Source organism: Lampris incognitus, chromosome 8 (assembly GCF_029633865.1).
Source record: "Lampris incognitus isolate fLamInc1 chromosome 8, fLamInc1.hap2, whole genome shotgun sequence".
In the NCBI taxonomy this organism is placed as follows: Eukaryota; Metazoa; Chordata; class Actinopteri; order Lampriformes; family Lampridae; genus Lampris; species Lampris incognitus.
This window is the reverse complement of record NC_079218.1, coordinates 29,758,471-29,781,467: the sequence shown is the minus strand read 5'-3', so window position 1 is coordinate 29,781,467 and position 22,997 is coordinate 29,758,471. Positions and strand designations below refer to the sequence as shown.

The 22,997-nt window shown below is 42.5% G+C and overlaps 2 protein-coding genes across 2 annotated transcripts; both read right to left on the bottom strand.

Annotated features, from left to right (window-relative positions):
• Positions 1-3,366: 3,366 nt before the first annotated feature.
• Positions 3,367-6,217, bottom strand: LOC130117144 (interleukin-1 receptor type 2-like). Its single transcript, XM_056285300.1, has 5 exons — positions 6,173-6,217; positions 6,061-6,102; positions 5,926-5,979; positions 5,526-5,655; positions 3,367-5,342 (listed from the first exon to the last, which is right to left on the bottom strand). The coding sequence occupies exons 1-5, from the start codon at positions 6,195-6,197 to the stop codon at positions 5,189-5,191; spliced, it is 405 nt and encodes a 134-aa protein (XP_056141275.1). The 5' UTR covers positions 6,198-6,217; the 3' UTR covers positions 3,367-5,188.
• A 312-nt stretch (positions 6,218-6,529) lies between these two features.
• rnf121 (ring finger protein 121) lies at positions 6,530-21,815 on the bottom strand. The gene is made up of 9 exons (XM_056284811.1): positions 21,613-21,815; positions 19,304-19,341; positions 18,455-18,596; positions 17,517-17,671; positions 17,242-17,349; positions 14,680-14,800; positions 14,431-14,564; positions 12,422-12,523; positions 6,530-8,296 (listed from the first exon to the last, which is right to left on the bottom strand). The coding sequence occupies exons 1-9, from the start codon at positions 21,688-21,690 to the stop codon at positions 8,176-8,178; spliced, it is 999 nt and encodes a 332-aa protein (XP_056140786.1). The 5' UTR covers positions 21,691-21,815; the 3' UTR covers positions 6,530-8,175.
• Positions 21,816-22,997: the final 1,182 nt, after the last annotated feature.

The window sequence follows — 22,997 nt, the reverse complement described above, 5'->3', positions numbered from 1 at the left end:
GGCTTCGCCTGGCGTCAACTGTGCAGTGTTTTTGTCTGCATCTGCGTTTGTGTCATTGTGTGGAGTATGGGGGAGGTGTCTGGCTGGGAGAGCTGGTGTTGGATCAGCAGAGGGAGCCTGGTCTGCCGCGTCTGGTGGACCCAGGGACTACAGTCCCTGCCTGGAGCAGAGCCCGAAGAGGAAACGTGGAAGTGGGGCAGGCTAGGCTAACTCCTAGCCCACGCAGACCGGCGGTTCCGACAGTCTTCCTGGCTGGTGTTCGTTCTCTGGACAGTGACATTTTTGGACGGTGTTGCAAATTTACTGAATGGACTGTGTTGTTGACTTAGTGTGTGTGTGTGTGTGTGTGTGTGTGTGTGTGTGTGTGTGTGTGTGTCTTTCTTTGTTCTCTCCGTTTTTGTATGTTTTTGGTGGTGTCGTTTTCTTTTGGTTATGGGTTTTTTTGTCTTTTGTGTTGCACTGCTGTGGGCTGGAAGAAACGACATTTCGTCTCTTTTGTGTATGAAACATGACTGAGATGACAAATTGTTTCTGATTTCTGGTTAAAACTGCAGTTGAAGTATTACATTTTCATCTGGGACTCATCCCTTTTTATCTACGTACACATGTGTTTCGCGCACGTACATGCATGAATTAGCGCCTAGTTTCAAGTTGGCACACCCAACAACTAATTTCTGGCTACGCTACTGGTGTGTCCGTTTTGGGAACCTCAGAATTGCATCTCTGCTCTTTGCAGATAATGTGGTTTTGTTGACTTCATCAGAACGCGACCTGCAGCGCGCACTGGGGTGGTTTGCAGCTGAGTGTGAAATGGCCGGGATGAGAGGCAACACCTCCAAGTCTGAGGCCATGGTTCTGGAAAATGGTGGATTGCTCCCTCTGGGTTGAGGATGAGTTGTTGCCTCAAGTGAGAGAGTTCAAGTATCTCGGGGTCTTGTTCACAAGTGAAGGAAGGATGGATGGAGCGGGAGATTGAAAGGCGGATTGGTGCAGCATCAGAAGTAATGCGGAAGTTGTACCGGAACGTTGTGGTGAACAGGGAGCTGAGCTGGAAGGCAAAGCTCTCAATTTACCAGTCAATCTTCATTCCAACCCTAACCTATGGTCATGAGCTTCGGGTAGCAACCAAAAGGGTGAGATCGCGGATATAAGCGGCTGAAATGAGTTTCCTCCGTAGGGTGTCTGGGCTCAGCCTCAGAGATAAGGTGAGGAGCTCGGACATCCAAAGAGAGCTGAGTAGAGCCACTGCTTCTTTGCGTCGAAAGGAGCCAGTTGAGGTGGTTCGGGCATCTGATTAGGATGCCTCCTGGGCACCTTCCTTTGGACATTTTCACGTCCAACTGGGAGGAGACCCTGGGGTAGACCCAGAACTTGCTGGAGGAACTACATGTCCAATCTGGCCTGGGATCACCTTGGGATACCCCAGGAGGACCTGGAGGGCATTGCTTGGGAGAGGGACGTCTGGAGTGCCCTACTTAGCTTGCTGCCACTGCGACCCAACCCCGAAGAAGCGGCTGATGGTGAGATGGGATGAGATATTTGATTTGGCAAAGATTTTACGCCGGATGTCCTTCCTAACACAACCCTCCCCATTTATCCGGGCTTGGGACCGGCACTAAGAATGCACTGGCTTGTGCATCCTCGGTGGCTCGGTTAAATATATATATACAGTGCATCCAGAAAGTATTCACACCCCTTCACTTTCCCCACATTTTGTTATGTTACAGCCTTATTCCAAAATGGATTAAATTCCTTTTTTTTCTCATCAATCTACACACAATACCCCATAATGACAAAGTGAAAAAGGTTTTGTATAAATTTTTGCAAATTTATTAAAAATAAAAAACTGAAATATTGCATGCACATAAGTATTCACACCCTTTGCTATGACATTCAAAGTTGAGCTCAGGTTCATCCTGTTTCCACTGATCATCCTTGAGATGTTTCTACATCTTGATTGGAGTCCACTCATAGTAAATTCAATTGATTGGACATGATTTGGAAAGGCACACACCTGTCTATATAAGGGTTGACAGTGCATGTCAGAGCAGAAACCAAGCCATGAAGTCAAAGGAATTGTCTGTGGACCTCCGAGACAGGATTATATCGAGGCACAGATCTGGGGAAGGGTACAAAAAAAATGTCTACAGCTTTGAAGGTCCCGAAGAGCACAGCGGTATCCAACATTCGTAAATGGAGGAAGTTTGGATCCACCAGGACTCTTCCTAGAGCTGGCCGCCCAGCCAAACTGAGCAATCGGGGGAGAAGGGCCTTGGAGGTGACCAAGAACCCGATGGTCACTCTGACAGAGCTCCAGCGTTCCTCTGTGGAGATGGGAGAACCTTCCAGAAGGACAACCATCTCTGCAGCACTCCACCAATCAGGCCTTTATGGTAGAGTGGCCAGACGGAAGCCTCTGCTCAGTAAAACACACATGACAGCCCGCTTGGAGTTTGCCAGAAAGCACCTAAAGGACTCTCAGACCATGAGAAACAAGATTCTCTGGTCTGATGAAACCAAGATTGAACTCTGGCCTGAATGCCAAACGTCACGTCTGGAAGAAACCAGGCACCTCTCATCACCTTGTTAATACCATCCCTACAGTGAAGCATGGTGGCAGCATCATGCTGCGGGGATGGTTTTCAGCGGCAGGAACTGGGAGACTAGTCAGGATCGAGAGAAAGATGAATGGAGCAAAGTACAGAGAGATCCTTGATGAAAACCTGCTCCAGAGCGCTCAGGACCTCAGACTGGGGCGAAGGTTTACCTTTCAACACGACAACGACCCTAAGCACACAGCCAAGACAACGAAGGAGTGGCTTCGGGACAAGTCTGTGAATGTCCTTGAGTGACCCAGCCAGAGCCCAGACTTGAACCCCATTGAACATCTCTGGAAAGACCTGAAAATAGTTGTGCAGCGACGCTCCCCATCTAACCTTACAGAGCTCGAGAGGATCTGCAGAGAAGAATGGGAGAAATACCCCAAATATGGGTGTGCCAAGCTTGTAGCTTAATACCCAAGAAGATTTGAGGCTGTAATCGCTGCCAAGGGTGCCTCAACCAAATACTGAGTAAAGGGTGTGAATACTTATGTACATGCAATATTTCAGTTTTTTATTTTTAATAAATTTGCAAAAATTTCCATAAAACCTTTTTTGCTTTGTCATTATGAGGTATTGTATGTAGATTGATGAGAAAAAAAAGGAATTTAATCCATTTTGGAATAAGGCTGTAACATAACAAAATGTGGGGAAAGTGAAGGGGTCTGAATACTTTCCGGATGCACAGTATAGTATGTGTGTGTGTGTGTGTGTGTGTGTGTGTGTGTGTGTGTGTGTGTGTATACTATATATATATATATATATAAAACACTTGTTAAAAGAAATACTCAACTGTAGGAAAAGAGCTCAACAAATAAGGAGCAAATTAATCCAGTGATTGAAGTAAATTTCTTATGAGACAGTAAAGTCCAGTTTATTGCCGTAAGCAATCATGGAAAACTATTTTTAAAACTTTTGGATGAGTGCTTTACCGCAGATCAGCTAAGAAAAATATTCAACAGGAACACTGTCAAAATTAGCTACAGCTGCATGCCAAATGTTCAGCAAGTTATATCATCCCACAACACAAGCATCATGACCAAGGCACAGACGCCCCCAACACAGCCAAATACCACTATCTATAACTGCCATGCTAAGGCATCATGCCCCCTTGAAGGAAAATGCCAGACAGAGGGAGTCATTTACCAGGCATCAGTGACAACAGAAGACAACTGCAAAGTGGACACTTAGATTGGACTAACAGAGGGCCCTTAAAAATTAAGTTTAACGCCCATATCAGTAGCTTCAGTAGCTTCAGGAATGAGCATTCAAGAAATGCAACAGCCTTAGGCCGCTAAATTTGGTCATTGGTGGACAAGAACATTAGTTACTCTAACTCATGGAAAAACCTTACTAAGAGCAATGCATATTCAACTAACAGCAAAAGATGTAACCTATGCTCAGCAGAGAAATATTTAATTATTTGCAAGCCTGATATGTCTACCTTGAACAGTAGAAATGAATTGGTCACCAGCTGTAGACAGAGAAAAAAATATCTACTTTAAGACTACAAATAAGCCATTGTCTTTATTATTCCACCCCCCCCCCCTCCCATTGGATGAGATACATGTGATGACCATTATTGGATGTGGTATTTTTATGTTTTGCCTGCCTTCTCTTTCGGTTGTGCTCCGGACCCACTCCACTAGATGACATACGTAAAGTACCCCATTGGTAAAGTACCCCATATGTAAATTACCCCATTCCAATAGTGCCCGGCCCTTTAAGCCCTTACTTTTTCAAATTGAGCCCAGCTCCTCCCTCATTGGTTGCAATGTGCCTGATGTTACTTTTCAAACGTTTCCTACCCTCCCATTGGTTGCTGTGAACCGCAAATAGGGGCGTGGTGCAAGGCAACATAGCATTTATTTGCTGGTTTTTTTCTTTGTGGTATAGCCAACTTGGCAGCTGATGAGTGTGCGATGCACGAAACAGGCTCGTACTGCTATGAATTAAAGTTTTTTTTTTCCTACATCTATCTTTATATATATATGAAATTTGTGTTTGGTAGATTATTTCTTTGTTGTAACAATGCTTCTTGGCAATAAATCTTATATCAGGCACCTGATTGTCGGTACCAGAAGCTCAAAACAAGAGTCAATAACGGCAGCAAAATAAGCTGTTTGGCATTGGCAGAGAAGATTTGGCAATTTTTTCATGGGTGCAACCCACATACTCAGCTCTGCTGCTCATCCCACAAATGCATGTTCCTTACAAATGTGGCACCATTTAAAAGGGAAATAAACAGGCTTTCCAACGGTATAAGATTTATTGCCAGGAAGCATTATTACAACAAAGACATAATCTACCAGCTCTGACCCTAACCCTAAATAATTTAAAAATATATATTGAAAATCCAGTGACACTTCATATATTTAGCTAGATTGTGTTAACTGGACCCTATATTTCACCCACACAACTCTTGTTGCTGCTCTCACAATTGGCACGGAACAAAGATACTTTGAAGACAATCTGTAATTCAATGTATTTCTAGGATGCATTGTGCAAGTTCTCAAAAAAATAAAATATATGTATATATAAAACTTTGTCAGCGCTCTAACATTTCAGTAATGCGGGCTGTATCAGGATCACTGGTTATTCTTGCTTTCTAGAGTGATGTACTTTTGCGCGATCCCAGCGGGATTTGTCACCACACAGGTGAAGGTGGAATTGAAGTCTTCTGATGTGACGTTCTTCACCATCAAACTCCTCTGCAGTATGGCGCCACCCTCAGATGTTGATCTGAAACAAGCAGATTTAGAAGGATTTCCACGTCAGTGCTCAATTATTTACTTACATAACCAGCAATGTGTCACAGCAAAAATTAATGACAAAGAACACATGCTAAGGCAGTGGCTTATCAGTTGTATATCTTATCTCTGACATGTATTTTTCGTAATGACATCTATACACATCAAAACTTACTCCTCTGTTTCTGTCATTCTTCCATCGTCAAATTCTATTTCAAGGAAGGAGCCATTGACCAACCAATAGATAAGGGTTAGATCATCTTCACAATTTGGATATGCCTTGCAGTCAAGAACTAACTGTTTCCCTGTTGGAAAGACACACAGGATGGACTCAGACCAACGTCACCATTGGGCAATCACTCATGTAGAATGCATGATCATAATTTTACTTTGTTATAAGTGTATTACATTTTGTAATGACTAAATAATGCATATTCAAAAGCTAGAGTGTCAGATGCCTGTCAACCATCACCAAGAGACACTTACTAGAAACCCAAAAGCATAAGATAATATAGGACCACATTGCCTACAGCAGTCATTGTTATTCCTACGTAGACCACAAAACCCAATACTACCTGGACAAACTTTCAGCTGAATATGGTCTGGCCCAACGATTTTAGGAGATTCATCTTGAGAAATGTAAAAAAAAATCAGTAAAGACATTTATGATCCATAAAATAGGAATTGCTGTTCTCACACACAAAACACACCTGCAGAAACATCTGGCAGCATGGAGCAGAGAGTTCCCAAGGCTGTTAGGAATGGAACGCATATTTAGGCAATGCCATGAGCAAATGGAGATGACTGTAGAATGAATATTACCTGCTAACACACCAACAACCTTCATGCTGGCTCCTTGAACAGCTGCTTTTCACTACTAGCTCTAGTAATTGCAGATTCACTACATATATACACACACACACGTGCATACACACAGACAGTTCACTTCCCCATGCCCACTCAATATTCCTCATACATGCACAAAGGGAAATTCCATATCGGCTTGCTTTGTTTGTTTATCGGATCTTTGTTTACTCATGCATAACAGTAACACATATGCCATACATGCTGAGTAATTGTGTTGATCATTTCATACCAACACTGCAATAAGCTGTACCTGGAAACACGCTCCACTTAGATATGGGTGCTGGATGATAGATAAAACACGTACGCCGGCAATCTAGTTCATGTGACATTTATTAAAGGACATTCTTGAAAACCAAACATGTCAAAAGAATTGACAAAGAAATGATCAGATAATGCTCCCCATCTTGCATACAGTCATTTACTGAGCCCTAACAGAGTTAATGAGACAGAGGGGCTCAACTGTGGGTCACTCCTCCAAAGGGACTATCTCCCCTTCAGAGAATCGACAAGTATGTGTTGTACGGAGATCAGTACTTCCAAGAAAAACCATTAAACACTTATCTTCCAGCAACTCTGGACTGGGACGTGCGCTAATAAGAGATGATGGATGGAAGACACCACATGATGCACACACAGAAAAAAGACTAGCACTCTCCCACCACACACTGACACTGTTTCAGCCAGCTGACAAGTCGGTAACACTGTATTGTACTTCCCTTACGGCTGCCACTTAGGTACTCTTTCTAACCTTTTCATAGCTTTGTTTGCAAACATTTCAGTAAAAGAACACATTCCTCATTTTAACCACGAATATGCCAAAAGGATGCCTCACTAACAAATCTGAAAGAAAAACACAAAGCGGCGATACAGGAGCCCATTTAACAGATGGCACCGCTGTACCTAGTAATTGAAATGACAAACCCGGTGAAATGTGGCATTGTATGGCAATTCAGTTCAGTATTGTTAACTTGGCCAGTCAAATTTATAGTTTCTTAAAGACAGGGACAGTTTTGATGCATTAACTGTGGAAGAAGTTGTTCAAAAACTGGAAAACGAGCTTTTAAAAAATCAAATCTTAACGTGTTCACAAAACAGCCATAAATATCTACATTAAAGAAAAAAAAATTGAATTCTAAGAATATGGCCTTGTTAACAACAATACAATTACATTTTCATTTTAAAAAAATCCTGAGGAATATTCAGTATGCATGTGTATTTAATAGCAGCTGTTCTCAACGGTGGTGTTGCACAGCACGTTTTCTGACCTTGTATTCATGAAAGAAATGGCTTGAACGTTGAAAAGGCGGAGCTACATGCAGTTCAGGCTGACGGAGCCTCAACTGACTCACTCGCTGCACGTACGGAGATGGAAAGACACACTGGTCACTCCTGCACCACAGGGAATTTTTACCAATGTCTAAAATCAAACATTCTGGAAACACTTAAACATGACCAACAAGTATTTGATGGAGGAGTGATGCATGCGAGTGTCACAATGGACAAAACAAAACAAATCCCAACAACTTAAATTCAAGTTTCTGGAGTGTGACGTAGATGTATTTTGGAGGCATGGGGAGTGACTGCACTGAGAAAGGAAGTAACCCTGATAGTGTCCCTTAACTATTCATTACTGTGAACCCAACACATTAAAAGAAATACTTTAGACATAAATAGGGAAAAAGCACCTCTATTAAAACGGAGAACCGCATTACGGGGCCATCTGGTACATAAAATAATTATTAAGGTGTAATGTTGTGTGAAGCAGAAACATAACTGGTTAAAAGAGACATCCAAATTCAGATCACAAGTTTTGTGCCTATAAATATATACAAAAGGTACAGGTATAGACACATTTTAAATCCATGTTTCAGTCCATTTTTAGGCCCCCCAGTCTTTTGAGCCAGTGCAACGTCTTCTCCGTATAGCGTATGTGTGTTCATCTCTGCCAGGGTCGCAGGTCACTCCAGACCAAGGATGTAGTTGATACCTTGCACAAATCCAATGATCACAGGTTGCCAGGCCACTAGGTATCGAAGCCAGTCCAAAAGTTGCCCGTACATGACGTGTGGCCTCTCCCAACTTACGGATGGGTTAAGGAGGCAAAACACATGCTTGATAGCAAGTAAACCTGCGGGATATATGATGTGACAAAAAAACAACATTTTTTGTCACTTCGGTGGAATGATGACTCAGGAAGACATGGTTATAATAAGCACATGCAGCAACCAAAGGAAGTGATGACTCTGTCAAGGCCAAAACAGCCATCTTTCTCTGTGGATGGCATTTTTCATTGTGTCACATATGGCAGTTTACAGTTGTCATGGTAGTTTGAAATGGATGTTTTGGTACCATAAAAAAGGAACAGGAACTCATAAAGGTTTCATTTGTCATCTCTGATAGCCTGCAATGTGCCAACACAAGAATTTGTGTCAAAATGTCAAAAACTTAACTATCATGTACTTCCACGTATCATGTCAACCAGGATTACCTGGTCTTTTACAACACCGATGTCCTGATTTATCAGAATGGGTAGGTTTCCTGGCCATGCTGTAAACCTAGTGACCTTTGGCTAAAAACGAGTTCTTTTAATTCATCCTACAATAGTGCTTTAGTAGTAACAGTGGGAAATTTTAAACAAATGCTTAAAGCTTATTTAAAATTTGAATTTAATTAATTAGCACCTGTTTTACTTTGTGTCACCACTATCTATTTATATCTACTTCTATAATATTGTTTTATTGTACACTTAATATTGTTCTTTCATTTTTACTTAAATAATTTTTACTTATTACCGGAATTGTGTCCATTTCATGTTGTTCAATGTAATGCACATTTTGTGTATGAATGGTGTTATATAAATAAAATCTGTTTATTATCATTATTATTATATGCTTTAAACTGGCTCAACAGCGGATCCTGTGCATGTCATCATCAAGATGACAGTGACTGTTTCCATCTAAATGTTCTGCAAATTTTAATCAAATTTTTTACTAGAAGCCTCGATGCAAAAAAAAAAAAAAAATTGGTCGAAAGAATGCTGATGATGATGGCACTGAACAGCTAGCACAACAGCTCAAACGTATTTACTCCCAGAAATACAGAGTTTAAGACTTATTTGCAATTGGAGAGGCTATCGCTGTAAATTCATATCAGCCTTTCCCGGTCATATCTCATGCTGCCCAACTAAAGATGAAAACGAGGAAAGGCAAGGGCAGTATCACAACGGCTAAAAAATCTTTTTTTTTGGACCCCCCCCCCTTTTTTTTCCCTCCCCAATTGTACCCAGCTAATTACCCCACTCTTCCGAGCCATCCTGGCCGCTGCTCCACCCCCCTCTGCCGATCCAGGGTGGGCTGCAGACTACCACATGCCTCCTCCGATACATGTGGCGTCGTCAGCCACTTCTTTTCACCTGACAGTGAGGAGTTTTGCCAGGGGGACGTAGCGCGTGGGAGGATCATCCTATTCCCCCCAGTCCCCCCCCCCGAACAGGTGCCCCGACTGACCAGAGGAGGTGCTAGAGCAGCGACCAGGACTCATACCCACATCCGGCTTCCCACCCACAGACATGGCCACATTGCGTCTGTAGGGACGCCTCACCAAGTCGGAGGTAACACGGGGATTCAAACCAGCGATCCCCGTGTTGGTAGGCAATGGAATAGACTGCTATGCTACTTGGACGCCCAACATCATCTTTTTTGAGGGGAAAATTCAGATCGTGTCACCTTTCATTGATATGCTAACTGCACTATCTCAAGCAACTGTCAAAACTTTTGATATTTAGGGATTTTTAACCTGATATTTAGCATTTCTGTTTAGCACTGACTTAATCGCATCTTAGAAATGTGTGCAAAACATGTTGATACTCTGTACTAAAAATATATCTTCGGCTGTCACACTTTATTGATCCATTTGTTTAAATAATGGAAGATGACCTTTTGCTGCCCACATTACCTGGACAGCCAGCAGTACAGCATCAGCAACCCAGCAGCACCACCTGGGGCAATAGGGGTAAAGGGTTTTGCCCAGGGGCACAACAGCCACATCTGGGGTCATATGGGGTCCTGATACAAGCTGGTACCCTTCTGGCTGTCAGCTGAGAACAAACCAGGATTACACAGCCAGCCCTGGGATTTAAACTGGCAACCTTCCAGTAACCGGCTTTCTTTCCTCCTACTGCCATCAGCCATGTAAAAGATAAATGTGTCTATGAAACCTTTGGCAGGAGAAAAAGCTACCATATCAGTCCACACGCATAATTTCAACACTGTGATTCTTCAGACCTAATTATTGTGGATTTGTCAGTTACTGGATGGTAAACTCAAGCAAAATAGTTGAACAGTATGTCTTTATGCATGCTCAATAATCCAGGTAAGAAAATCAAATAAAGTTGAATCAGTTCATTTGTATACGTTTATTGACAGATACGTTTCATCACTCATCTATGTGACCTCTTCAGTCTAAACTGACTGCAGGTATCCCCACCCTTATAAGCAACAGTTGCATAACGACCGAAAACAACGATCAGTTTCATAGGCAAATATGGGCGAAATGCAAATATGCACTGTTGCATCAAATCAGACAGACTATCATGAGAAACATATGGCGTTACTTAGCAACATGAATACTTATGAACCCCTGAAACGAGATCCAGGCAGTGGTTACAAGAAAAAAGTGATAAGATTGTCTGAAGCTGTTAGAACAGAACAATGCTATTGACATAATTTTGGACCACAGAGGAAGCTACACCTAGTCTGTACAGTTTACCTGAGATACATAAACAGGATGTGCCATTACGGCCTATTGTTTGTAGGATTAACTCAGTGACATATAACAGTGCTAAGTGTCTTGCATCAATTCTCAACCCATTGGTAGGCAGTAATGAACATCAAATTCAGAACAGTATGGACTTTGTGGATAAGGTGAGGGACATCATTATGGAGGAGAATGCAACAATGGTCTCTTATGATGTTAAGTCTCTCTTCACGTGTATTCCTGTTGATAAAGCAGTGGAGATGATCCGTATGAAATTACAAAATGACCCCACCCTTAACACTGACCAAGTGTGTCTACTCCTGAAGTTATGTCTTCAGTCCATGTACCTCATATACAGGTGGCAGTACTATAGGCAGAAGCATGGGTGTGCTATGGGTTCCCCAGTCTCCCCTGTAGTGGCTAACTTGTACATGGAAGAAGTGGAAAGGGGGGCGCTGATGTCCTATCCAGGGACACCACCTGGCCATTGGTTCAAATTTGTGGATGACACCTCAGTTAAAATTAAATCTCAGGATGTACCACATTTCACCGACCACATCAACTCTGTGGACAACCACATCAAGTTCACCAGGGAGGATGTTAAAAATGACAGGTTAGCCTTCTTAGACTGTGAACTGCAATTGATGATGGGGGACATTTGATTGTTGATGTTTACCATAAACCAAGACATACTGATCAGTACTTGACTCTCATCATCTACTGGAGCACAAACTAGGAGTCATCAGGACGCTGTACCACCAAGGTGACAACGTCCCCACTGACACAGCAGCTGGGGAAGGGGAGAAATCCCACATTGTACAGGCTGTGGTTAAGTGTGGTCCTAACTGGGCATTTGTCAAAGCCAGGTAGACACCCAAACAGGGCACCAGCCGATCAAAGAGAAGAGAAGGACAACAGCTGCTTAAACGTAAACCAGTGGTGATTCCGTATGTAGCGGGAATGTCAGAAAAGTTAAGACGTGTATTTTCCAAACACCGCGTCTCAGTTGCTTTCAAACCTCAAAACACGCTGCACCAGAAATTGGTCCACCCCAAGGATCAGGTCCCCCAGCACAAACAGAGCAATATAGTGTATGCTGTTAAGAGACCGTCTATGTTAACAATCATTCCTGAACTGAGGCGGGGGGGGGGGCCTAAGAGTAAATCTGTCGCCATTTTACAATGCTGTGATCGCAACCATTCCCAAATCCTCTGTGAATAGTACACACGGCCATTGAAACTCTAGTTAATGGTCACACCCATAACTGCATATAAAACTGATCGGTTTTCGCTCGTTATGCAACTGTATTGTTTATAAGGGTGGGGATACCTGAGGTCACCCAGATGAGTCAAAAACTTATCCAGATGAACTGATTCAACTTTCTTTGAGTTGAACAGTATGAAAAATATGCACAGCAAAGAATGTGACAAGAAAAGAATGAAAGGATACGGGTTACTAAACATCCTCTTCAAGTCCACCTTCTCTTTGCAGTAGGGGCATGTCTGCTTCTTCCCCACAATGCACCATCCTCTTATGCAAAATTCATGGAATCTGTGCAGGGTGTTAAGGCTTGGTATGAAAATATTTGAGAATTTCCAACAAAACAATGTGACAGTCTTAAAAATCAATTTACCACACACACACACACACACACACACACACACACACACACACACACACACACACACACCACTAAATCATTGTTGAAAAAAATAGACAAACTTATGAGAATATGATTTAAAAGATAAAAGTACCTCAAAAGTACTAGTTTGCCATAAGCACGTGAAGGATTGAACAATGCTTAAAAGAGGCACTGTAGTTAGATGTTTTTGCAAATAAAAAACTGAAATCTAAGGCTTTATTTCAATGACAAGACATCAATTCTAAACTGATTTCAACAATTCTGTTTATAAATGTTGATATATGCATTTCTTCTAAAGCTACAAAATATATACATCTACTCACCGTGCCCCTGATGGCTGAACTGTCACAGGCGTGCAGTCCTGAATTCTCGTGTCCAAATACTTTGGTTTGCAGACACGTTGCAAACGCAAAATAGATTGTATGACTCCAACAAACCATCCCCCTCTTTCCTGTCTATAACTAGTAGTACAGATGCCCCCCCTCCTCAAATGGCCTTAATCTGAGCAGTTTTCAAAGGTGAGAAAGGGTTGTGCTGCATTAATACTAAGGGGGGGTGTTACTTTTTTTTAAAAATCAGTTTACACAGGATTTTTTTTAATCAAAGTTCAATATTCTATTTATTCATAAATATTAGCCAATAACAGTCTCAAAACAGAGATAAGTACATTGACATGCTTTGCATTCAACTGTGTCAGCTTTTACTCTCCCAGCTTTTACTCTTTTACTCAATTATTGTTGTTGTAGATGATAAACTTTTTCCGCAAGCTGTGCGCAAAGTTCATCAATCAGTCAATCATGGTGCCTACAGCACCATAACGCACAATTATTAATAATAATAATAATAATAATAATAATTGATATATTACAGTGATGAGACTAGACTGCAGGGGAAGGCCATGTCATGTTGACATGAGCATATGATTTAGGCTAGATTTCTGTAAGGGTCTATGCATTCTACTCTCCCAGCACTATAGTCCCCCGACCAACCAGACGCCCTGACCAACCAGAGGAGGTGCTAGTGCAGTGACCAGGAAACATACCCACATCCGACCTCCCACCCGCAGACAAGGCCAATTGTGTCTGTAGGGACGCCCGACCAAGCCAGAGGTAACACTGCGATTGGAATCCGCGATCCCCGTGTTGGTAGGCAACAGAATAGACCACCACGCTACCCGGACGCCCCTCAATACATTTTTTTTTGGTAAAATGCAACTTGTACAGCCACAAATCTTGTTAGATAGCAATTAGCTAGTTACATTAAACGCACAACTCATTATCCATTTGCCTTTTAATAGCCTGCAAGTACTCTCCAATTTTCAAAGCTCTCTAGGGCTCATTACAAAACAAATACAAACCCCCTCTCAGGTGGCGCAGCAGACAATGGTTTTGTGTTCACCTGATTTAATAAGCATGGTCTTACCTCCCTGAATGAGCAAAACCTGAGAGGTAAACTACACTGTACACAGGTATTTAAGTTCCCAGAGTTAAAAAATAGGATTTTGAGCAATGTCTTAAAATGTTGATCCATTCACCCCACAAATGGAAAAAAACAAAACAAAAAAAAACAATAACAAAACTGTGGCCACTATAGGAAGGGTTGTGAGGTTGACTACGTAGTTAAAGTTCATTAGAATGAGAAACAAGAAGTTGAAGACTGGCTAAAAGGCCAGACTGTCATGACAACTGTTCCATAAAGGTTACGTTTACTTTCCCAATTCCCCTTTCTGCTTGGCAGTTGGTTGACAAGGAAACTGACTCAAAACAGCCCTCTGTTCTGTACCGTTTTTCCTGTATATGTCTCATTGCACGGATACACATGGTTGCAGGACAATCTGTACGTGTTCTCAATTATCCCCTCTTCGCTGACATCCACAAGGATTGGCTGACCACACACAGCACAGATGTTGTCAGAGAGGTGCTTGGTTGGCATACCAGATGCACTGTAATACTAGAAAAAGACAGTCAGTCAAAACGTATTATATCTTACTGCAATAACTTTGAAACAGTGCATGAAGAACTACAATTTGACATTGAAATATCCAATCTATGACCTGTCCACTTACCCCAACAGTAGAAGCCATAAAGTCTGCACACATTTCTGCAAAGTCCCTCCCAAGGACACCATAATACAGACCATAGAACAGCAAAGAAACACCAAAGTCCATTGCGTCCTCTGGTTTTATTCTGCACGGAAAAGGAATTCCAGATGCTTTGAGGTGTTACCATGACAAGCAGCATGAGAATGTCGAGGTGGGACAATTTGCAACAATTACAGATGAGAATATCCAATGGTATAAGAATAAAGGCTTAAGTGTCACTTTTGTGCAGTGGTTTAAAAGAAAAAGATGCAATCATCAACTCTAAATTTTGCCTTATGGGGTGGGGGTGGGGGGGTTAAATTCTATAGCAGCAGTGGCTAACCATGTGCCATGGACAGCCATGTGTATGCAGGTTTTCATTCCAACCACACCAGGGGCCTCATAATCATTACTATGGGCAAATTTGTGCGTACACACCTATGGAATTTTTTAGCCCTTAAGTTTGTCTCGAATTTAGACACCAGCTGGCTAACACTGATGTCTTAGCAGGCCTGGGTGATTGCTCATTGCAAGAGGTAGACAATAGACGTTAGGACGAAGGAATTACAAATAACCATCATGCTTTGCTGCTGCCTGTCAGACAATCTTGAGGGCTGAAAAATTCCATGGGTGTGTACGCACAAATTTGTCCATAGTATTGATTGATATATGAAGCCCCAGGTGATTTCACTGATACAGTTTTCCTCTTTGGTTGAAGGGGTTGCTAATCAGTGAAATCACCTGGTGTGGAGTCCGGCTGCAATGAAAACCTGCATACACATGGCTCTCCATGGTACATGGTTAGCCACCCCTGTTCTATCGGGAAAACATGGCTATTACACATTTGGAGCAGTGATGAAGGCATGGAGCAGTGTGAAGCCTTGACACCATAGTAAAAAAAACTAGTTCATCATAGCAACACATTTCCTGGCAAAAAAAAATCAAGTCAGTACTTCCTGTTTGCCTTCCCAACTAGTTAATACACAAAAGGCCAAACGAACAGATCTGTTCTCTTTATCTGTGATAACTCCTTGTTTCTACTTAAGCTATCAGTTCTGCAAATGATAAAACACTTCTCAAGCATCTTTTTCCCCATGCTGATGTTTCCACAGTGTACTACTACTTTCAGCTGCTCCTGTTAGGGGTCGCCGCAGCGGATCATCCATTTCCATTTCTTCCGGTCTTCTGCATCTTCCTCTGTCACACCAGCCACTTGCATGTCCTCTCTCACCACATCCATAAACCTCCTCTTTGGCCTTCTTCTTTCCCTCTTCCTTGGCAGCTCCATATTCAGCACCCTTCTCCCAATATACCCAGCATGTCTCCTCCACACATGTCCAAGCCATCTCAATCTCGCCTCTCTTACTTTTTCTCCAAACCGTCCAACCTGAGCAGTCCCTCTAATATAATTGTCCCTAATCCTGTCCTTCTTCGTCACGTCCAATGAAAACCTTAGCATCTTCAACTCTGCCACCTCCAACTCCGCCTCCTGTCTTTTCGTCAGTGCCACTGTCTCCAAACCATACAACACAACTGGTCTCACAACCATCATGTTTCCACTGTAATGAACACAACGTGGTGTCTAGGTCTGCTATATTTAGACTTTGTCTGTAGAAACGCATAAGAAATGTATACCTTATGAACTAGACACTTTTCACCTCATCAACACGTTGTTTTTCACCAACACTAATGTGAATGCATCGCCATCAAACCAGCTCACACTTGTAAGGTTTCATACTTTCTGATCAAAACATCAAGCTCTTTAAGTATAAAGTGCTCGAATCAAAAGGAGAAAAGGTCACCAACTCAAAAATAAAAGTTTTTGACGATTCCTTTTGTTTAAACACCTGCTTCATAAGACAACAATACAGGTGCATCATTAAAGCCTCGATACATTAAAATAAAGCTAAACTCCAGTAAAATAACTTAATGATATCATTAAGGGGAATAACAATGGCAAACAGCAACATCTAGTGGGCTGAACAGAGCAGGAATAATAAATGAAAAAAATTTTTTTTAAAAGAAATTAGCCCGAGTGTTATTTTCAAAGACCATTTTCTTTTGGTTATGATTTATTCCAAGAAACTAAAACCTTCACTGGAATGGTGGACTAAAACAGCAAGCTAGTGAAAAAAAACGACCGCTGCTAGCTCAGCTTCAGCAATAAAGAAGATTGCTGCTAAAAACCATTCCTATATTCAGTGAAACTGTGGTAAAACAGCCAAAAACTTGAAAGATGGGTCTGATGTTGACAACCTAAGAAACCGTTAATGCTCACCCTGCAACTCTCACCCTGCAACTACTTGAAGACTTGTTAAAAAAAAAGAATGTCATACAACCCAGTAGTTTTTTTTCCTGTTCATCCCCTAAAGGGGAAACATCTTAAAGTTATCAGAAAACATTAAACAATGTATAAATACAGATCCATAGAAATATGTATTGTATAATGTTTTCCAGGTCCTAAAAATAGCTTATATGAAATTTAAATATAAACCATATGCTTCAGAGACTCAGGCTTTGACGTGATGGTCAACTGCAAAAACATACCTGAATATTAAGTTTATACCAAACAGTGTGAACATGACCACCGTGTAGCCAACTATTCCTGTGGCATAGCTGATCTTGTAGAGGAGGAGAAACCATTTATAAACCAATCTAACGAGAAAGGAGACAGGAAATGGGTACACTTCAGTCAGAGCAAAAAAAACGTATCACAAGTTGTTCAAATAATAACTATTGCATGGGTTTTAAGGTCTGTTAAATTTGAAATGCCATGAAGCAAAAAAAAAAGAGAGCATCTTCATAACACTATTGGATCTTACCTAGGTGTAGTACAGTCTAGTGGCTTACGGGTGGCACAGTAGGACACATACGCTGTGATGACAGAGAAGATAAACCATGTGGTCAGGAACCTCCACCAATGAAGTTTTGTGGTAAAGTAGAGAGGGACTACCCACATCTGGAACAGAGTGACCAACTGGAAAACAGCAAAGAATCCATGTTATACTCGAAACCCCAACAGATGGAAAATGCTGCCACTTTCTTTCGGGCCATTAAATTTTGGGTCTGATTTTGAATCGAGACATTAGGAATACTGGATACCCATTTTGGGAGGATTTCAGTGCTTTGACACACACACACACGCGCTCACACATGCATGTAATGATCATGAATGAGTAGACCCGCTAGCTGATTGGCTAACGGGCCGGACCCTAATGTAGCAAATTCAGGGGGCAGCCAGGAATCCGCTGCAGCTGGGAATCCACCGCAGCCGGGACGTGAACGCGGATTGCCTGCACCAAAAGCGACTGCACTAACCAGTCATCAAAAGGGTCTCGCCCGTTAGCCAACTGGCTAGCAAGTCTACTCATTCATGATCGCGCATCCCCGCGCTTCAGCCTATCAGCTACCTCTGGGTGCACGCGCTTCCAATGGCCTCACGGTCTCACCATCCCACTTCTGACACCAACGTAGCGAATTCAGGGGGCAACCGGGAATCTGCCGCAGCCAGGATGCAAACCTGAGTCGCCCGCACCACAGGCGACTGCGCTAACCAGTCAACTAAAGGGTCTGACCCGTTAGCCAACCGGCTAACGAGTCTACTTTCGTGATCGTTACACGCCCACACGCACGCCCACACACACACAAATGGATATACAGGTAACTAACCTGTTTTCTTAAGCCTTACAATTATTCAAAAATACATCTATGCATCTTGCACATGTCAAAAATAGATCTGCTTGTCTCTCTTAAGCCTTACGTTGTATGACTTGGCGTGCCTCTGTTTCCATTGCACAAGGACAAGCTGGGCGATGACAAGAGTGACGATCAAGATCAGCACCATCTCAGCGTGCATGGCCTCATGGCCCTTGTGTTTGGCATGCATTTTTGCATGCTCCATCCTACAGAAAAACAGCACACATAATAAACTTACAACAGCAGGCATCTTTCTTGATTCAGGGTGTGAGTGGCTACCAATGAAACCCATTTAGAGTGAACTCAGTCTCGAGAATCAAATGCTTTTGAAATGTATCTGTTTTTTTGCAGCATGCTGATCTAGGCTACTGTAGGCTCTCCTGTGAACCTAACTGTACCATTTCAAAGCCTTGATCTCTTTTGAAAAGATAGCAAGGTAGCTTGGCAGATAAAAAGACTTCTGGAAGTGATCGGGACAAAACATAACCTGGAGTAATGAGCAGAAGAACTACAAATCCAGAAGGAATGAAATGGTCAGTTAAGCAATACAGAGACTCCATAAAAAAAACAACCAAAAACTGACCCTGAGTGCTGCTACCATTGGTGATATGCAGTTATATATGTATCTCAATAATTTCAAGACACTGTTATCCCACTGTAGTCATAGATTGGTGACACCAAAACTCATGAAACTCGTAACATTGCTATAACAAATACATTAAAAATTGGCATCTCTAAACACTAGTGAATGATTTAAAAAAAAAAAGACAAAACAGGGAAACAAATGCACAAACTGAGGTAAAAAAAAAATCTTGTTTAGGTTGATCAGAAAGTTGATTTTGATGTAGTTCACAAAGGGCATTTATAATTCAGCCATGTAAATAAAAAACATGGATGTATTTCAGAGACTGACCTCCACTTTTCTTCTGGTGAAAGCTTGGCCAGGTCGATCTAAAGTGGAGATAAGGCAAAATGATTTTGATAAATGTTTTCTTTACAGAGACTTTGTCCAATGCACTGTTGAGCACATCTAATATTTAATAAATGATAAAAAAACTTGTTTTTACTACTTTATTAATCCCCATGGGGAACTCCTTTCTCTGCATTTAACCCATCCTAGCTGTGTAGCTAGGAGCAGTGGGCAGCCGCAGTGGGCAGCCGCCGTGCAGCGCCCGGGGACCAACTCCAGTTCGTCTTGCCATGCTTCGGTCAGAGGCACAGACAGGAGTATTAACCCTAACATGCATGTCTTTTTGATGGTGGGGGAAACCGAAGCACTCAGAGAAAATCCACCGCAGACATGGGGAGACCATGCAAACTCCACACAGAGGACGACCTGGGATGTCCCCTAAGATTGGACAACAGCGGGGCTCGAACCCAGGACCTTCTTGCTGTGAGGCAACAGCGCTAACCACTGGGCCACCGTGCCATGGAGATAATACTGCCAAGCTCTGCCAAACCAATAGATAATAATAAAGCTTCCGGTTGAACATTTTCCTTCTATGAAAAAAGCAGTAGGTAATGATACATAAAACTATCAAGACACCCTGGGGAAAAGAAAAAAACTTTACAAAGGACGCAAAACCCTTTGCTCGGAAGCATCATGAATGCTAGTGGTCATGCCGGTGGCTAGCTGCTCACTGACAACCCTCTAGCAGTTGTCGCCAGGGTGGGGGGGGAGTGAGGGTACGATGGTGGCAGGTCATTCAGGCTGTGCTGCAGATATCTTTAGTTGTGGTGATTAGCCTATCAACTTTGTAATAGAGATGTTACAACTGGAAGAAATGCCTATCAGCAATTGGTTGCTGCTTCAGCAACCCAAGTGACTGCTAGCGCTCATGATGCTTTTGGTGTAAGCACAGTGTAAGCGGAAATCTGGGATTTTTCACCATTAATAGTTATTTTATCCAACTGGACCATTAAGTCAGGTTCCATAAAACTAATTCACATTTTTATCATGGTTGAAGACTCTCCAAATACAGCTGCTGAAATTTTTGATGGGGAGGGGGGGGGGCATTGGTGAAGCAGCAAACACGTTCCAACTCAAGCAGGAGAAAAGATTGAAACGTGATGACGACGTGGTGATGCTTCTGTTGGACGGATAATTTACCAATTCTACTACAATCAACATTACAGTTGAGCAGTGTTTCGCAAATGTTCTGATGTAATTTGTAAAACATTAGATTGCCTGTTAGCTTTGGTCCAAGGATGACAATTTTATCAAGGCTGGGAACGGTTTACTGCCGAGTTGAGGGCGCACAAGCGACAATGGCTGCTACACTTTATTTGGATGTAGAGTGTAAACCTGATCACTCAGTCAGTCACGCTAAACATGGGCACCCATGATCACTCTAAACGTGGTCGCTCAGGGACATGCGTTTGTAGCAAGCCCGCAGGTCCGGTCCAGCCAAAAACCAAACAAAAAAAAAAAATCACCTTGCAATACTGCATACATGTAGAAAATGCAGAAAAGGGGGCAACAAACACTGAATACGGCCCTCTCTGTGATGAATACCTATTATAATGTGTATTCTCTGATGAGACTTGAAATTGCAATTTAAGGAGTTATCTGTTAAATGTCTTTTGTAGCGCTTTTTTCATTTTGTGAAAACAATTGTGCCGGAAGTGTTTTCCTGGTGCTTATCTTAAACCGACACTGATTTGGTTTGGCCTTTAGAGCTGAAAGCTGATCTGGCAGGTTGGGACCCTGTGACTCAGTCAGACACACCATCTCATCTTAAGGGCTTACCGGCCAAGTCGGTTCATTGACACTGAATATCCGATATTCAATGTCTGTGTCACATTATTTGCGCAAAATTAAGAAACAATGGCCATTTTCAAAATAAACGACGGCTGGGCTACTTTAGCCAATCAGTGCTAATTCACCATCATCCAGAGCAGTTAGAAGAGTTGACCACACCGACGCCAGCCAATTCGTCCTAACTCGACATTAAGACTTGATCGGGGATGTTGCGCTGCAAACCTTTGTCCGTGATAAATGATCAACGCGTTTCATTCGTAAAGCAAACCTCTTGACGAGCGAGGGAAAAAAAGACAAGTGGCAAAAACAGTCACCGGCTATTACGTTAAGCTAGCTCTGGCTAACACCCCCGCCTGTTTAAGAAGGTCTAAAATTCCGCGTTGGCACCATCGTGATTTAGTTTACTTTCATCCACATCTGTTGTATCGTCGTGTACAATCGTGCGGCCTGTCGCACCCAACCTGATTTGATTCATCGTGATGCTCCAGTCCGTGGTCGTGCTCCACACCGTCAACCTCCACCTCAAACACCCCCGCCATGTTCGGGAGTGCTGCTCTTCATGTTCCGTGTAACCTCACTCCGAGCCGTGGGACATTTGTTCCCTGACACGGACTGTCAGGCCAATTCTCTGTCCCGATTTCCTACTGGATTGCAGTCGTGACGGATAATGACATTGACAGCACACTTTTCTGGGATTTATTACTATGTGTCCTACTTACATATAGTGAGACAGACTCCTGGATACATTTTTTTTTACGTATGTGAGTGCGGTATGACGGTACGGTGTGCTTAGCCTAGCTTAGCTCATTTGCAGGATGTCTATCAGGATGCGGCTCCTCTCAAAAGGGAAACCCACCTTCTCTACTCTACCCTTACTCGTTAGTCTAGCGTCAACATTTTTTTAACCTATATTTCACAAGTACATGCAAAATCCTAAAAATTAGATTATAGTTTTGGAACTATTCCGTAACGCACATCTGTCTCCTGCGACGGAAGACGCATATGGTCTACGGCACAAGCGGCAACCTAATATTTTTTTTTCAAATAAATTTCCTAAAGTTGAAGCCATTTCACGCTGAAGTAAGAACGCTACCACCAAAGCATTCCTAGGCTCTATGTCCCTTTCCTACCCTTATGGTATTGGACATTACCAGATAATCTGAGAGGGCAGAGATTTAACAAAGATCACTATCAAAGTTTGAGTTTCATCTCCATGCCAAGGAAAATATTTCAAAACATGAAGTGACTTAGGATGTGCCTTCCCATCCATTCCCTGCGGGTGGTCTAACCGGCACGACTACTGCGAAGCCGCTGAAAGCCTGCTAGCATAATTATTGAAATCATTAGACGTTAAGCAACCACACAAAGCATCCTGGTACTAAATGATGTAATGTTGGGAGGAGGAGTTTAACCTTTTCGAGGCCTGCGGGCCACACCTTGACATAGTGACCTCTTCTGGTTAGTCACTGTCAGTGCTTTTGCACGCGTCACAATCCAGTATGTGAAATAAAAGAAATGTCTCATAAGAATGGGGTGGGGTGGGGTGTGGACCAGCTATTCTGAGATCGTCTAATTAACTCGGCGTGTGTATCACAGAAGGGGTAATCCACGACGGTGTGCGCTAAATACACGTAAAAAGGGAAATTTCGCCAATTGTTTTATGTATGTGTAATCAGTACTGATGAGTGATTCGGTCAACCGAAGCAATAAAATCATTGCTGTGCTCTATATTGAGTGAGAAATCGGCGCTCCCCTGCTCACAGTCTTTGCCACAGCACCTGCACGTACCAAAACGCATAACGCGTAACCCTTTGTATCGTCACCCATAACATCCTCTACACTGGCG